The sequence below is a fragment of the Chaetodon trifascialis genome, chromosome 11, assembly GCF_039877785.1.
Source record: "Chaetodon trifascialis isolate fChaTrf1 chromosome 11, fChaTrf1.hap1, whole genome shotgun sequence".
In the NCBI taxonomy this organism is placed as follows: Eukaryota; Metazoa; Chordata; class Actinopteri; order Chaetodontiformes; family Chaetodontidae; genus Chaetodon; species Chaetodon trifascialis.
The window spans coordinates 3438101-3456626 of NC_092066.1; the positions used below are offsets into that span (position 1 = coordinate 3438101).

At 48.1% G+C, this 18526-nt stretch overlaps 1 protein-coding gene across 7 annotated transcripts in view; it reads right to left on the reverse strand.

The window, feature by feature from the left end:
- LOC139338423 (partitioning defective 3 homolog) overlaps positions 1-18526 on the reverse strand; it is a 203022-nt gene that overhangs the window by 105417 nt on the left and 79079 nt on the right. For all 7 annotated transcript variants that reach the window (XM_070973405.1, XM_070973404.1, XM_070973401.1 and 4 more), the window contains exons 6-9: positions 7276-7367; positions 5465-5548; positions 3134-3259; positions 535-950 (exon numbers count right to left, since the gene is read on the reverse strand). In XM_070973405.1, coding sequence (XP_070829506.1) covers positions 535-950; positions 3134-3259; positions 5465-5548; positions 7276-7367 — 718 coding nt within the window. The remainder of the gene's footprint in view (positions 1-534; positions 951-3133; positions 3260-5464; positions 5549-7275; positions 7368-18526) is intronic.

Consider the following 18526-nt stretch of genomic DNA (forward strand, 5'->3'; position numbering starts at 1 on the left):
CTGTTCCCACACTTGTTTTTGATGTACCAGCAAGGGGGGAAACCGCTCGTCTATTCAGCCGGATTGGAAAGGCCAAGAACATACAAAGCACCCGTCTCACTGGTGGAAGCCCGGGGAACGCAAAGCATGAGAGGCCATTTTCACAGGAAAAACAACCACATGACGCTTCAAAGACAAAGTCATGTAATACATCACATCCATTTCACATCCACACATCCAATTCCCACAACAACAATGAAGTACTTTTCTGATATCTGAACATAGAACAAGCTCAGACATACAGTAGAGAGGCACGGTGCACTCAAGGCTAAATGGCAGCACTGGGAGAGACCATCCTTAATAATGAGGGGTGTCTTACATCACTTGCTCCCTGTCATTGGCTGTCTGTTGGAGGAGATTCTTCAATTTACCTCCACGAACAGTGTTCCCATTCAGATAAGAGCTATTCATTCATCATCTAAGCTGCAGAGCTTCTCGACCGGCTGCGTCTTTCTCTCAAAGCACAACATCTAGATCTTTTTACGGGGGCCTCACCTTTCTTTAGCTGGATGTTGAGCCTTCTCCCGACCTTTTTGGTAAACCCTGCCGTCGGCGTGGAGTTCAGCCCCCTCTGAGGCGAGTGGGTGTGTCCCGTTGGAGGCTTGGCTGCAGAGACCGCCGGGTGAGTCAGAGGGGGATAGGCGTCGGTGTGGTCTGGGTGAAGATGGGTGTGGGGATGCGGGTGGGAGTGGGGCTGAGTTTGGGAGCCGTGTCGGGACATCCTCTGCGGGGTGTGGTCGATGCCGGAGACAGTGCTGCCGGTCAGAGAGTCGGGGCTGAAGCGGCCCGAGGCGTACGCCGGGTTCCTCTCGGCGTGGGACAGCTGCTCGTAGTGGGCCTTCATGGACGACGGCACCACGTGGAACATGATGACAGGGGAGCGCATGGCCTGGCGGAACATGTTCTGGGCTCTGGGACGGAAAGAGCAGGAAGCAGTTTAGAGGAGAGATCTCTCAGCCATTCCTCAACACCCGCATGCTTTCATACTCCTGCATCAACGCGCTTATGGAGGCAGTCCCTCTACCTGACGTCTCTCTCACACACCGATCCATACTATAAATATAAAATCCATCTTCACCCACCTGAACATTCTGACATATTAATTAATACTTATTGCCAGCGTGAGCGGCTCTAAAAAGAGGCTGCACCCTCCCCGACAGCTCCATCACATAATCCCCTCATTTGGCTGCAGATGAAGGAGACCTCTCTCCGTCGGATAGTTTGCAGAAAATCCTCTTTTAAAGCCCCTCTCGGTGCGAGCTCATGTACAGTAGGTGTGAATGGAAACTTATGTTGGCTGTCAGCAGCCTGTAACAGCGGAGCCTTGTTAGCACCACCTGTTTCAATAAAGCAGACTTCGGTATGGCTCTTCCCTCGCCCCCCCCCCCCGACAGCTGCTGACGTTCGGAAAGTGCCCGAGCCCCCAAATTTCTGTTGTTGGGCCCCCCGGAGAATTTCCTTGTGAAATTCCAGTCCCATTTTTTCCCAGCCACTAATGACCTCCGAGGAGGACGGCGTTGTCTCGGCATCTTTACGACTTCAGCCAGAACCGAGCGGCAGACGAAATCTGCCCCCTTATAAAAATACTGTTAAATAACAAGAACAACTGTTGATACTCTTCTAACCGCAGCGACATCTTTTCCCCATCCATTACGTGACTTATGGCTCAACAGCAGGGGTGACTGGGACATCATAACGTGACCAGGATTTAAGGGCTGGTTCACCCAAATTATAGAGTAATGCCTCACTTACTCATTGTCACAGCTTTGGTTTGATTTCCTAAAGTTATGCACTAGATTTCTGCTTCCCTTCCACTGGGACACTGAGTAAAACAGAAATAAAACAGAATTTAACAAAGGCTAATCCTTTTTGACATAAACATCATGAAGACAATGTATTCAACGTTCGAGCTCGAACCAATCTTCATTGGTTTTTGTAAATATTTGCTTATTCTGAAAGATGAAGAACGCTCCAGAAACACCTGTTTGGATCATTCCACAGGTAAACAGGCTCATTGGTAACAGGTGAGAGGATCATGGTTGGGTATGAAAGGGGCATCCTGGAAAGGCCCAGCCGTTCATAGAGGATGGAGCAAGGTTCACCACTTTGTGAACACATGATTGGATGAAGGAGATGAACACATGAGCTCAGGGACACTTCAAGCTGTTGGAAATGAACTCTGTTTTATGTATGTTTTAGTCCAGACATCTTTGAATCAGGGTTGACAACATGTTCTTTGTATTATCCAAAATACAGAGACACTGTTTCATGTTTCATCACCCCTGCAGTGACTCCATGAACCTCCATTTCACCTGAGCAGCAACGACAATTTAAAGCGTCAACAAGCGAGATATATATACAGAAAATTGGTTGAACAGACACTTTAAATGACTCCATGTAAAGTCCCATGAGACACAACTGTATCATCACAGTTCACCTGTGTGCGAACGTGTGTGGGCGGTGTTTTTCACGACAGCTCTCTCATTTGTATTTCACTTGCATACGAAGTCGAAAACATACACATACTTAGTATACATTTATGCTGACAGGTGAAAATAACATCACAACATGCGTGTATCACTGGATTTCTGAAATCGTATTCAGCAGGGAACATTACACATGCAGCTTGAAGGCATGCATGCAGCACATCTAGAAGAGAGGGAGGGGGGTTAGCGGGTGGGTTCAGCGGGTAATGAAAGCACGGGATGTGAACCGAGCCGAAGAGCAGAGGCTGTGAATGTTAGCAGCCTGATTCCCAGCGAGAGAGGTGTAAGAACAGGAGTCCAGAGGAGCTGTTACTGAAACGCAGGGGAATAAAGGCTGAGGCGACTGCAGGGGCCGCTTCAGCGACTGAGGGTGCGACCTGCAGGAGTTTAATAGGGAAAGGTTAGCTTAGCGCAGTGACGAGGAGCAGCGGCGCCTGTGCACTGGCAGGAGCGCAGAGGGGAGGCTAAAAAGACACCAAGACAGCGAGAAGAAGTGTTTAGGACTGGAGGTTTAAGAGGAAGGAAGAAGCAAAGGTCCAAAAAGCCAATCACACAGGAAGTCCAGGGACCACCGGACTCAGCCGGGGTCCCGTGAGCTGCTGTCTTACTGTTCAAAGCGGATGTTTCGCAGGTCTCCGTTATTGATACGGACGATACAGTCGTTCTCCTGGAAGAGGCTCTGCTGCTCAGCTTTGCCCCCCCTCTCCAGACGCTTGACCAGCAGGCCAAGAGTCCTGAAACGATCAAACGTTCATGTCAACAGCATGTAGGACAACGTCCACGTGGATGCTTTGCCTAAAGACAGCTGAGGTGCACAACACATTTTATCATCCACTGATTTATAATCACTGCGACTTTCTTTGGCTTCCCTGCCTGTCTGTGTCTCACCTGTCAAATCCCTGAAGGACGCTAAAGTTCAGTTGTCTTTGAGGCCTATAAAACCTCCACATCTTTCACTCACCAGCTGAAAAATGCATCCTTGAATACAAACATCAGTTGGTCAGGAGGCTATCCAAGAATCAGCCAGCGCCACGCTGACGAAAAGCTATTTGGGTCAAAAAAAAGAAAAAAAAAAAGCTATGCCTAATTGCTGCCTCTGCTTTATCGTGCCGTGCTTGAAAAGAGAGTTCAGTGTGGTCCTGTCATTTGCATCATCAGTGCACCAATGAGGCTCATGAGAGAAAGCAGTCACATCACATCAGGGCGCTTCAGAGGCTGTGCGGGGGAGGCATCTATTCAAAGGCAATCAACACATTCAAAAACGGCGCCGCAGCTCTGCCGGGGTCGACGCTGTGCAGGTGTTAATTTTCTAACCCCTAAGACTCCTGCGGCCTCTTTCTGAGCACAAAAATAAACAAAGTGCTTTCAGAGAGCGACGGAAAGCGGAGCCATTAAAGCCCGACGGCAGGCGGGTTGGAGGGAGGCCGGTCTATCACGCTGTAACACTGAGCTGCAACCGCCGTCGCCCTGTAATCCAGTGTGGCAAACTGGCTTATGCCTCCCCGCACAGCCGCAGCGAGCGGCTAACTTCACCTGAAAGGGCGCTTTGTGGATTAGAGATTGGAGTCTGAGGAAGAAAATCAACCACGGGCAGGAAAGACGGCACAAACCTAATCGAGTCTTCTTCGGTATATAGTCTGTGTCCGTGTGTATCGGGGCTTTTCTGAGGTAGTACGAGCGAGCGTCGCCTAAGCAAATTGGGTTGATTTTAGGGTTTAATACTCGCCCTCGCCCACGGCTTCTAATTCAATATGAATGGGAATGTGATTACAGAGAGGGCAGAAAAGTTCAGGAGTTGAAAAAGTTCAGAGACAATTCCACTGATTGAATTTGAGTGAGAACACAATGCGATTTGCTGCGAGGGGCTATTTCTCTGATGAAAGCCGGGCATCTTAATCTTGGGACGACGCCTCCTCTGACATTTCCCCAATAAAAGAAAAGCGCATTATAAATGTGCTTTTAGGTTGATTAAGTCGGGCGGTGAGAAAAGCGATCTGATCTTGATTTTCAATAAAGCGCGACACCGGGTTTGTCGTCGCTGATCGGGTTTGTGAGTCTGCGACTGGCTCCGTGCTGGTTTGAAAACTAGCTGCAGCAGAGAATAAGCTCGAGCATTAGACCTGGTTTACGCTGCTTTTATAAACTCTGAACATTCCTTCATAATGAGGAGGACCTCCATGTAAACATCAGGCCTGGGGTTACACACTCCGCCACACGGAGCTTTTTAACTGGATTCTTCTAACTATGAAAGGCTGCAGGACTTCCATCACAGCCTCTCCAGGGGAATATTTAAACCAGATGTGAAATTCCTCTAATTCCTTCACAGCCCTGTTCCAGCTGTGCGTGTGTGCGCGCTTCTGAACGCGTCGTAAGTATGTGTGGACGTCTGTTCTGCGTGCACTGCTTAATGTACCCTCATGTCATGTAAAGCTGATGTGACAGCAGCCACGGAGAAATATGACGGTCACCTGCAAACCCTAAACAAGCATGATTGATCACTGTAAACTGGCAAATGGCTTCCTGATGCAAACCTGTGTGTGTGTGCATGTGTGTCAGGTGGTGCAGCACATTTCTCTCCAACCCCCCAAAAAAGTGAAAATTAAGACATTTAAAGACATTCTTTGCTGCGCAAACATGATTGGTCAGTACGACTTGGCCTATGGACAGTCCCTCGCCTACAGATGCTGCATTCATGTGCTTCTATTTATAGAGGAAAACAAAGCTTTTTTCATGTAGTAATGTTTTAGATTTTGTACTACCACAGTGAGAGCAGCATTAAAGTCCTTTAGTGAGATGTTTTAAACTCCTTATTGACCTTTTCAGATGCGTTTAAGGCCCCGTGGACACTGTTTCTGCCTGCTCTTCCTCTCCCCTCCCCCCTCCCCCCTCCCCCCTCCCCTGCTTGAACGGCCCCTCCGTTCTGCTCTGGATATTTTTACCTGCGGTCCCTGCCACTGAAAGGCACCACGTGGATTCCCAGGGGCCCACCATCGTTTGACACCTCCACCAGTTTGACTATGTCTCTGGGAGACGGTGACAGATGGAAGACGGAGAGACAAGGGAGGGTGGGTGCGGGGGACGGGACGGGAGAGGAGAGGAGAGGAGAGGAGAGGAGAGGGGTGACACCATGTGGGGAAAAACAAAACAGGAAATGAGATGATGGTGAAAGAAACACAATGATGACAACAGCAGAGTGGAGAAAATAAATGAAAACAGAAAGCAAAAAGGTGCTGGAGGAGACTGACGGAGAGAGACAATAAAACAGAGCAATCCAAATAAATCAAAGACATGGAAGGGATTCACACACACACGCATACACACGCACGCACACACACTTCAGACTGGAGCCTTTAAAGGGAGGCTGGGATCTGTGCAGTTTCTTTAGATGCAAGTCTAACATCATAATATGCCGTGAAGAGTAAAACCTTTGTGCAGGTGTTTGCGCCACAAACCAGAAGCCATGCAGCTGATGCATGAAGCTCGCTGCGACGCTGCTGCTTGCAGCTACAGAAAATAACCACGTCCTTTTTTTTGTTTTTTGTTTTTTTTAGTCACATTGCAGCGATTCAGCGAGCCGATCGCAGCCCCGTCAGGAGAGACACGACTGCACGGCGTGCTTGAAATCCAGGTGCTCAGGTACATTTCAGGTTTAAGTGTCTGCACGCAGGGTCAGAGCTAGCTCCTCTGCATCTGCAAGACGCAAGACTCCGCTGCACATCATTTTACTGCATTTACATGTGGATGACTACTCATCCTTTGACCCTTTAAAAGCAGAAAACACAGTTACAGCTCGTCACCTGTTTGGCTATAAAACATCTACACACAGGCACATTTTATAAGATGCCAAATCTAATCAAGTCAGAGCTTTGATAGAATGACTATGATTAGCTCGGGGAAAATGGGCCCCTTGTTGGCAACTAAGAGGCGGGAGAAGCCAGAGTCTGTGGGAAATCACAGGAATAATAACAATACCGTACCTGCATATTAAACTGGAAGCATGCAACAGAGCAAAATAACAAAACAAAACACAGTTGTTAATAACGGGAGCTGAATGGGTTAGTGCGTGGGAGAGCTCTGATGGCGAGACGAGGATCATTTTGCTCCCACAAAAGAGAATTATGTAAATCAGGAAGCAGGGTTGAAATGAGATTTTCTCCAAACAAACCTGGATTACAATACAGACGCTGCTGGTCTGCCTTTAAAGTACTTACGCGTGTAATTATGTGGAGAAAGTGAGCAGAGAGCTGATGTCAACTCTGAAGGGAAAAGCTCGTTTCAGACAACTTGAGCGTTATTTCTCATAGTTTTGGCCATCATCATCATCGTCATCATCATCATCGCTGCCGGTAATAACTGTGATCACCATCCGGGAACATGGGCTGGATTCATTTACTGAGTCTGATGTTATCGTGACTGAAATGATGGAGGAAACTACAAAAAGGAGCAGAGTTGTAATGGCTCAGAGTGTTTTTTAGGGTTATGTCGGTGCGGTGAAACCAAAAAACTGGCTTTCATTCCAGAAGTGGATGGTTAGACGTGTTTAACAAAACAAATGCACGACTCCAGATTAGATTAGATTGGAGCCATTTTTGGAGAAGAGCTGTGAGTGGGATATCACATTTTGGAGTAAAGCTGATTAAACATTCAGCGGTGTGATGGCCGGCCGCTCTCGTGTTAGCGGGTTATCGAGTTTCAGCGGGAACGTGAGGACGCAGGGAGGAAAAGCTCGGGAGGCGGATCCGTGACTTACTCTAGTGACCTCACGGGGGTGTGGTCCATGCAGGAGTCGGCTCGACCAACCGGGTCGATCCTCCCGTTTTCTTCTTCTCGGGCCTCTTCATCCTAAAACGAAGCACAAAGGAGCAAAAGAGGAGTGAGGGGGTGTCAGAGAGCAGCGTCCAATCAGCGTGAGGTGCAGGAGGTGCATCCTGTCAGACTACAGGCTGATACATCACAGCTTTCATGACCCTGATGGCGTCCAGGGGCGGGAAACACAACAACCACAGTGTCACACGGCAGCATAAAAATCCTTGCTAGGCTTTCCTGTGAGGCTTCCAGGATGCATCACCTGTCGTCCACTGACATGTGACAGAATAACCAACGACACTGTCTGTCGTATTTTCAGGGTGATTTCGTGCAGTTCGGTCCAGACGTAGACTGTTTCTCGAAGTGCACGGGAGCTAAAACCTGCAAATCCTCAAGCATCGCTCAACAGCTCGAAAGCAGGCCGAGGCGCTCACCTGCCGAAGCCAAGATGCGCAGACGGGAGGAGGTCGTCCACGCGTGTAAAAATACATGTCCTCTACCAACCCTGATGTCTTCGAAATGACATCGCCTTTGTCCTCCTGCTGTATGAACAGCGGACACTGTGTGTCTCTAAATACTGAAGCTGAGACGCGTGAGATAGACGCACGGACGCACGCACGCGCACGCACACGCACACACACACGCACACACACACACGCACGCACACACACACACACACACACACACACACACACACACACACACACACACACACACACACACACACACACACACACACACACACACACACACACACACACACACACACACACACACACACAGGGTACTGAGAGCAAAGAGGAGAAAAATGAGAAGCAGAGAAAGAAGGTCATTAAAATTTCAGGGCGACACCGGAGAGGAGAGACGAGCGAGTGGCGGCGGCGGTGCAGGCCTCCCCGGCAACGGCCGCCTCATCAGTATGAAAATGAGCCCGCCGTTACCGTGGCTGCCGTACGGTTGCCATGACACTTCGGGTGCCTGGAGGACGTACAGCTACGGGGCGGCGTATGAGCGTGTGCATGAGAAACGGTGAGCGAGGACCGACCGCCGTCCTTCAATGTGGAAGTCATCTCCTGCAGACGGTCGCAAGGCAAACAGAGAGACAGCAAGGTGGACGTGTGTGCGTGTGTGTGTGTGTGTGTGTGTGTGTGTGTGTGTGTGTGTGTGAAGGGATGTGAAATATTAAGTGTTTCCTTCATCGTTTCTAAAAAAAGAGGCGCCTTCACAGACTGATCTGAGGCGGAGGGTGAGTTTACTTCAGGCTCCTTCAGTCACTGTTTACATGTTTTTGTCACATTCATAAAGAAACTTCAGTAATGACTGCAGTTCAGTGTTAAATGTGCTTTTAAATCATCAAATAAATTCACTCAAACTTACTTCACCTGCTTGGAATTTTAAGATTTTCTATTCTATAATTCTGTTTTTTGTCTGCCATGTTTTTTGTTGTTTGTTTGCGTTGTGTTAATATAAAAAATATGAGCATTTCTAACATTTATAAAGAGTTATATGAGATATGATGTAAGCACATGATTTCTTTAGTAGTGCTGTATGAAACCTTTTCTGTTAAATGTATGGAGGAGGCCTGGACCCATGATCGCATCCACGAAGACGCCATCAAGCACATCATTAAACACAGACGGAGGCCAGAGATGGAGAAAGTCCAGCAGACGGAGAAACAATAACGACTCAAAGAGCCTCAGAAACACATCCAGCACTATTCAATATTTATCAGGAGACGAGGAAGTGAGGCCGGGGGACATCAGAGGGAGAGGAGTCGCTATCTGAGGAAGAGTAAATGAGATCGACATTCATCACAGCGCGTGCAGGCAGCTCACACGCGCTTTATTTCAATACGCATCATCTCCGAGGAATCCGGCTGCACGCTGACAATTCTATTCTGCAGGCGGAGCGAGGCGTGTGTGTACGGCGAGGTGTGTGTGCGCGCGTGTGTGTGTACGGTGAGATGTGTGTGCGTGAGACAGGAGACGGAGAGCGCGAAGGAAAAGAGAAAGGTAATAAAGCTGGAGCAAGAGACTGAAGTGAAATCAGAGAAACAAAGACGCGATTAAAAGGTGTGCATTAAAGAACGCATTAACAGCATTATATATTCATTCACAGCAGCTGCCACGGGTCAATATGCACAATCCATTCTGTGTAACATAAATACAGCAGGCCAGTGAGAAAACAATTAGCCTCCATCTGATGCAGCGGTTTGCTTTCTCTTGATTTCTCACACACGCTGTTGCTTCGTGTCTGAAGACAGAGGAGCATGATGGGAAACAATGGAGACTGCCTGAGCTGCTGAGGAGCGTTTGAGAAAACCACATGAATGTTACGCTGAATTCTCATCAACACTGGCCTAAAAAACAGGTCCTACTGACTGAGCCGACAGCGTCAAACCCATCTGCTGATGAATTTCCTGCGATATGATCGAAAGCTTCCGAACCAGCTGCTGAATGGAGCCGCTGGCGAGAAACCGCTGCTTTAAAGGTCGCGGTGAAGCCTGAACCTCGGCTGATGGAAGTGATTTTTTTCAATCAGCCGTTAGAAAGGATTTCAGCCCGTTTGCTGTGGAAATGACAGCCCGCTCCTGGTTTGTGCTACAGAGGAATCTGGCTTTGTAAAGAAAAAGAGAAAACTGGAGTGTGAGCGGCGACAAACATCACCAGCAACTCTGCAGCTTGATTGGCAGGCGGACCAATCGGCTCCCTCCGCCAAAAGTCCAGAAGGAGGCACTCCGAGAAGCACCGCCACGCTTCCTCAACCACACCATCAAGACGTCGCCCATTCCCGTTGCTGGGAGTGGGCCGTGCGAGCAGGGGGATGGATAGCTGCATTAATAATTCAGGCCTGAGTCGGGAGGTTAATGGCTCGCAGGCAGACAGGCGGGCAGGCAGGTACGAGCGGCCGATGTGTTTTGCAGCCGAGTCATTGTTTGTTTCCTGGATGTGGAGAAGGAGAGGCAGGCGGGCAGTTTTCAGACCCGGGGGCTCATTAAAGATTAATGGGCGAATCCATCGGGGCCTGTCCTTTCTATCTCTCAGACTAAATGAAGTGGTCTGCGCCCAGCGTGCATGAGTGTGTCTGCACGGGAGAGGGCGAGCGCAGTAATGCTGCACTTTAATGAAGTGCTGCCCGCTCCCCTCTCCTGCTGCTCTGACCACGCCGTCACTTCCAGACCGAAGCGGACGCTCACAAACAGACGCGCAGCCAGCGGTGCAGAGGGGGGAGCGCTGTTTGCAAAAACCTTCCCAGACAAAACACAAACATTTTAAAGTCGAAGAAATCCATAAAAGATTAATGTTCGTTAAAAAAAATACCTGGATCCTGACGTTTCTTTGAAACCGTGTTGAAATTTAAAGATCCAAATCTGCTTAAATATGAATGATCTCCAAAATGTGACACAGTGAGAAGTTTATGATCCTTATGTTTGACAACTCCGTGGAACAGGAAGCATCTAAAGTGATGTAACAGCGAGAAACGTTACGGCGCCTCGTCAAGCTGACTGTTGACGGCACCAATTAAGTCGAGTCAAAGCTGAAAAATAAAACCACCATCACATGAAGTTAACATCTCACATCGTGTAATCTACACGAATCAGCATCACGAGCTGAGCAGTGAGGCGGCTTTTTCAACCTCAGCAGCCGTTCGTTTACATTAAATGAGAGACTGGCTGCATGTGGGTCAGTGTGAGGAGTTTAAATGCAAACGACCAAACAGCTTCGTTTCTGTCCATTTCTGTCTTTGTTTGGTTGAAACGTCATTTCAATTTGCTTCAAAGACGACATCAACGTACAGAAGTTTGCACTTCTTATGCAGTTTTAAGGGTACAGATTCCTGCACCAGCCGCCGTGCACGTCGTTCACTGTTAGCACGACACGGTGCACATAAACCAACGTGCTCACATGCAGACCAGCAAGAACAAACAACACACACACAGTAACACACAGTAACACACAGTACCACAGACATCCATCACTGCTAACTGGTACCTGTGTCCTCTCCAGCAGAGCTCCATATGTGCGTGACCGGATGAGACCCTGAACTGGAGACTATAAATTAGCCTCCACCTCTCACCTCTAACCTGAAGACGACTGCATGCCATCTGGGGCTGAGCTTGAAACAGAGAGGGACGTATGAAAGATGAAGAGATCAGCCACCGAAAAACATCCTCGTGTGTATGTTTGCAAGAGGAATCGCTGCTTCTGCAGGTCCAAGAATCTGGTTTCTCAGAGGGTCTCTGCTGTCTGTCCACAATGAAGAGTGACGCCACCGAATCAGACAAAAAGACACACTGATGCTGGTTCAGGAAGTCAGCTGTGAGTCAGGATTTAACATTTAATCAAGCTGAAATTTGACTGACTTCAGCTTTGATTCAACACAAAATGAGAAAAAACAGAGTGTCAGTCAGAAACGGCTCCACTTGTTGAGAAATTTAAAGTTTTAGGGACAGATGGTGTTAGATTTGCCACTTTATGGGACCAAATAAACCCGATGGCCCTGATAATGTTGACAGCGCAGTGCACAGCGCAGTCCAATCTGCTCTGACGGAGAGACGTTTGATTAATGCAGACGCTCGGCTCAGCGCGAGCCCACAATGCATCATTAAAAGCAAGCTTTCAATTACAGATCCCTGCACTAATTCAATTAGTCTCCTTTGAAGACACTTTGATAATGGGATCCAGACGGGCAGACGGCGTCGTCAATAACTCGAGGACTCATTGAGCTGCTGAGATGCTATCTGAGCTTATATCATCCTGGCTGCCGGTTGGGCTGCAGGACGGTGGATGTTTGTCTGCGCGTGTTGTGTTTGAAGGGGCGTGTGTGTCTGCACATGTATGTAGCTAAGACAGAGGTTATCATCTGTGTGCATACGTAAATACAGGCCATGCATCTGTGGTGGTGTGAAACACTGACTGCATTTCAATTCATCTTTTTTTTTTTAATTATTTGATTTATTTTCATCCTTGCCATCAGTTCTGTGCACAGATACACACAAACAATGGCCAAAAGTATGCAGACATGATTTGTTTTGTTTAGGTCAGGCCCTCTGGAGTGCAGTTAAGGTGAAATATTACACTAAAGCACAGCGATTATATTTTCCACAATAGTGCTCCTGTGACGTGGAGGAGCTCGACTCGAGGCTCGACCTCAACGCCATCAAACATGTTTTGATGAACGGAAACACTGACCTCGAGTCAGCCTCATCAGCCAGCACCACCGGTCGATGTCTGACGCTCTGACTGAGAGTCTGGCGTATAGCCGTCCAAGAAGCGGCTTCGCGTTCACATACTTCTGGCCATGTGATACATCTTTATCGCACTCGGCTGAATAAAGTTGAAAAGCGACGACCTCCTGTGCAGAAACTCTGCGGTGCTGTATTTGTGCATTGGATGCAGAAATAACAACGTGGGCAGAATAAGACATCAGCACTAAATGACCACAGTGCTGCTGCAGCCATCCACTTCATTCAACTGCAATTTCTGCCATCCAGTCCAATCACAGTGGACGAAAACTGCACTCTGTGTCACCCCGAATGGAGCTGCAAGAGGCGGGAATGACTTGTTTTTTGACTTGTGGACGTAACTTCGACTAAGAAGGGCGGAGCAGGATGCTTAAGGACTGGATTCTTTTCGATATGTTACAGAGATATTTCCTAAAAAATACTCAGATCAGTGAGAAATGTTTCAGACACAATATCTCCTGAGACGAAGGGGAGGTGAAGTGAGTGATGGGATGGAGAAATGAAAGAGTGGAGATAAAAAAAAAGAGAGGTAGACGGACTCAAAGAGAATGACAGAGAGGCAGACAGCGAGACGGACAGAGACACATTACGCAGAGGAACAGAAAGCCGTGACAAAGCTCGTTCAAAGGATGACAAAAGACGCTTTGAAAAGTCCCAACTGGGAACCTGAGGGGAACCAGGGATGCTCTGACATTTCGCTTCTCGCCTGTCAAAACAAAAAAGCAGCAGAAAAAAGTTTGGCCATCAGCTACACATTTCCTCCAGCCCGAAAGTTTCTCATCAGACGACATTTTAAATATTCATATTATTGGATTTGGATTTTTTTTTTCCCTCCTTCCACCCCGCTGAGGTCCTCGCCCGGCCCTCCGGGCTGTCTGGCTTTCCCGCGGTGTGGATGCATTATTTAGACAGCAATCAGCCAGAGTCGGCCTGAGCGTTGACGTAGGCCTGAATCCAACACACACTGACAATCAGCTTGACTTGGCTCTCCTGACAATGTCAAACATGACACAGGTGGAGGCAGCGTGTGTGTGTGTGTGTGTGTGTGTGTGTGTGTGTGTGTGTGTGTGTGTGTGTGTGTGTGTGTGTGTGTGTGTGTGAGTGTGTGTGTGTGTGTGTGTGTGTGTGTGTGTGTGTGTGTGTGTGTGTGTGTGTGAGCAGGACACAGTAAAGAAGTACAGTATGTGGGGATGGAAGGAAGGAGGAAAAGTTTGTAAGTTTGTGTGTGTGTGTTTATACCATATGTGAACCATATGGGGAGTGAAACTAAGTGTCAACTGGAATGGATCAAGCGCACACACACACACACACACACACACACACACTCAGCGCTCTTCGTCTCAGATCCTCCTCTTCTGTAACTCTTAGAGACTTTCCCTCATGCCACTCCAAAAGGCTGCCACAGCTGTGGAGCTGAAATGATTAGCTGATTAATCAATTAAGTGATAGAGAGTTAAAGTGGCGGCAATTTTGATAAGAGATTAAACCTTTTGACTACATTTTCATGCAAAAAGGCCAAAAATTTGCCGTCTGAATGTCTGAAATCAGCTCCGGAGCAGCTCCTCGCTCGCCTCCATGTGAGGTGACTGCTTTGCTTTGGTTGCAAGAAGAAGAACAAAATTTGACCCTGAAATATGCAAAAGATCAACACCGCAGCACCATGAACAACCTAAGTCTGTTCCTGACAGCCATCTTTAAGGGAAGCGCGGCAGGACGAGGATGTGGCTGAAGATTTGTTTCTGGAATCAATGAGCGCATCAACAGCAAACACAACAGAGCAGGTATCACAAATCAATGCTGTACAAATCCGGATTATTCTGAAAGATGGAAGTAATGAACGACTTCTCTGTGTTAGAAGATAAACCGCCGCGATGCTCAGCTACACGAACAGCTACTGCAGCTCTGCTGCGTTTGTGTGCCTCCATCAGCTGTGCGGGAACGACTGCAGGTCTGACCCTCGCGCTGCATTCACTGTACGCCCTGAACAGAGAGGTGGAGCGGGTGGAGCGCGGGCCGATCACACAGCTTTTCATGTGATGCGGTGTTTACCGAGATGAGACTCCCGACAGAGCCGCCGCCACGGAGCGAAATAACAGGCAGAGCCGTCCGAATGGCCCTTCTGAGAAGAAGGACGCTGTGGATAATGGTGACAAGAACACACACACACACACACACACACACACACACACACACACACACACACACACACACACACACACACACACACACACACACACACACACACACACAGACGTGGAGTTGTCAGATTGGAGGCCATTACTCTGACTGACTCCAGCTGTAATGGCTGGTGCTGAGAAGAAGAGTGTGTCTATATAAACAAGTCCGGGAACAGAAACTCCAGGACTCGTTCCCCGCTTCCTGCTGCAGCGCTTTACAGACGTGTGTGCTGCACCTTCATCAGAAACGCCTCCACCTCCTGCACATTTTAAAAAAAATTAGACTAACGCATATGTTTTCTCTCGCTGCCGCTGGGAGCAACATGGACAATTCGAAGCTACCGAAAACCTTTCAATGACATGCAAGAACTCTGCGTTCCTGCAAGATTCGTTTGATGAAACTCATCATTACGTGAACTTTAAACCTAAATCTGACATCAGACTAAATGCAAGTTCACGGCTTTACGGTGATGATTCTGATGCATCATGAAAAAACCTGAACTGGCGTTGGTTTTCTGTGCTTTGGGTTCAGGTGTTGACCCTTTTCATACAGGAGCGTCTCCCTCTCCCTCTCTGCAGGATTACATCGTCAGAGCACCAGGGCTCAATAATCAGCTCTATCCCTCTTCTGTCAGATCCCTCCTCTGATAACAGCTGACACCTGCTGTTGTCATCCGTCTTGTGTGTCTTTGATCATTTTACAGGCCTCAGATAAACTCCTCTCCTCAGTGTCTCTCCCTCGCGTTCGTTCTGTGTGCCCTAATGATGAACCTGTGGAGCGCAGCAGGTTCACAAAACTGAGATCGCCATCTTTGATTTCAGGCTGGATGCGTTTCTAACCTTTCCCGTACCTCAAGAGGAGGAGTAAGCTTGAGAAAGAGCTACCATCTGTCCAACCTCATCACGTCTATTTTAGGTGTAATTAGATTTTGGTAGCAGGTGATGAACAGCAAACGATGTGTGTGTGTGTGCTTGTGCAAAGTCCTGACGGCAGGTTGCGCCCCGAGGTGGAGGCCCCCTCCGGGAAAAAGCAAACCCCTCAGGAGGGGGGAGAGCCGTCTTTCATCTTCCCTCCATCTCTCACCCTGTCCCTCCCAGCTGGAAGGGATCCGGGCTCCCACAGCTCTCCATCATATTAAAACCAAAAGATCAAAAGAACGAGGAGCAATGAGAGGAATGGAAATAAAGGAGATGATGCGACCAGGTGAGGAGAGGAGCGAGGAGGAAAAAGGGATCGATAGGAGAGGGAGAGGGAGGGATGAGGAGGGCGAGGGCGAGGAGAAGAAAGACGGCACATAAGATCGACAGGCTGACGTTTGCTCTCAAAGCAGAAAACAAGTTTTTAAGTGACGGAAACGCACGTCAACATAAATTATGACAAATATGTAAGATCAGATTTCAGTCCACTGATGGAAACTGGAATTTTTTTAGGCAGAAAGATTATTGAGGTCCTTGTTCTTCTATCAAATGTCATCATGAGGAGGAGAAGAAGGAGAAAAAGCAAATATGAAATGACAGAAAAATCTAATTAATTGCACAAAGTGTGTATCGTTACTAAAAGGTGTGACCACATCCTGTTTGACAGCTGGACATCAGATGCAGCCAATCAACACGCACAGAAAGCTGAGAAAGAGTCCGCTAAACACCTGAGAAAGAGGGCGGCGAGCGCCAGAGACCAAAACGGTGAGTTAGGAAGTGAGAGGCGGAATAAAAGAGAGAGGAGAAAAATAACAGATGGAAAAGTGGGAAGAAGAGAGAGAAGGCGACAGACTCGAGCTCATAATAGCAAAGGTGCTGCAGATTAACAGCGAACTGCTCTCACATCTGAGAACACAAACACACACACCTACAGTGTTTATCTGCACACCCATTCACACCACACTCACGCAGAGTCCAGAAACAGAAGGACGACACACACACACACACACACACCTGCCTGACTGCCTTCCATCTCAGCTCCACAGCAGCACCTACTGGTCATTTGTTCAGAATCCACACTGAGGTGGACTGTTCACGTTCACCTGTCTTATTAACCACAAAACTCTCACACACACACGCACATGCACACGCGCACATTCTTGGAGCCTCACATTGAAAGTGACATGCATGGGTACACACCTGCACATTCCCGAAAACAATTCACACACTCAGACACGCACGCTGGACCAAACCCGCAGGTTCCGGCGCACATTATGCACGCACACACACGAACACACACACCGAGTCTGAGGTGATTTATGAGCACACGGCTCAGGTTTGCATGATTTATCCTGCTAAAGCTGCAGCGTGCACCTGAGGGACTGAACTCTCCACTGCACACACTGCATGGAGGCTTGTTAGTTACGAAGCACTGCAGGACAGTGTGTGTGTGTGTGCATGTGTGTGTGTGTGTGTGTGTGTGTGTGTGTGTGTGTGTGTGTGTGTGTGTGTGTGTGTGTGTGTGTGCTTACACGGTCATGAAGATTTGTTTTGGTGCATATGCTTATGCTGTAATTGTGTTTTTATGGTGTGAGTGTGTGTGTGTGTGTGCAGACGCTCGTTTACTTTGGTTTAAGTATTTGAATGGTACTGTATGCATAATACATGTGTGGTTCTGTGTGTGTGCGTGTGTACATTTGCTCATGAGTGACGTTTATGTTTTTTATCAAATTAGCTGTTGTGTTAAAGTGTGTGTGCAAAGCACAAGTGTTTGTGTGTAACTGTGCTCGCAGTGCACACGTCAGCATTAACGTCCCTGCACAGGTATGAAGGTGTGTGTGTGTGTGTGTGTGTGTGTGCTGACCTGCCTTCACTATGTCTGTGTAACAACATCCCCTGTGAGTTGTGTGAAGCCTCCATCCCACCATGAAAGATAACTCAGTCCCTCCGCAGTCTAATGGTCGTGGACACACAGCAGCATCACAAACACACACTGACACACACTGAACCAAAGACTGTGTTCACCATAACACACGCTGACACACACACACTGCGACACACCGAATGCTCCCCGCAGTACAGACAGCACAGCCCACTAGTCAGTTATCATCGTTAAGAGCACTGAAACATCACACGTGCAGTGTTTACGGCAGCTTGATGAGCAGCGCTGAGCCGCCTCACCTTTCAGAGGTTACGCTGCTAACACGCTAAAAAAGCCCTGAAAACTGCTGCTGCTTGAATCTAACCTGCAGGATTCATGTTAGATATTTACATATGTGAATCAAACTGTGCATGTGAGTCTTTTAAAGGAGCCGTTCGTCCTTCTCCATTGTTTCTGCTTCTGTGTTTGCTTTCACATAAGAAGCCGGAAAAATGCCTGACAAGTAAATGAATAATTTAGAATTTAAAGATCATGATTCCAAGAGGCAGGCGCACACGCACGCACGCACGCACGCACGCACGCACGCTCAGAGGAAGACCTCCAGGTGAGATGTGAGCATTCGGACACAAACCTGCTGCTGTCCTGTGAAAACCACGTATCTCCAACTTATCAAAATTTTATGAATAATGCTCAAAGCAGCTTTTTTTGTTTTGTTTCTGAGGGCGCTTCTCAAAAACACACACTTTTATGGACAGACAGAGAGGGGTACTATTAGAAATCCTCAGGAAACCACACACACACACACACACACACACACACACACACACACACACACACACACACACACTCCATGACATGTAAGTCCTCAGAGAGTGTTGACTGACCTGGACAGATTACAGGTGTGTGTGTGTGTGTGTGTGTGTGTGTGTGTGTGTGTGTGTGTGTGTGTGTGTGTGTGTGTGTGTGTGTGTGT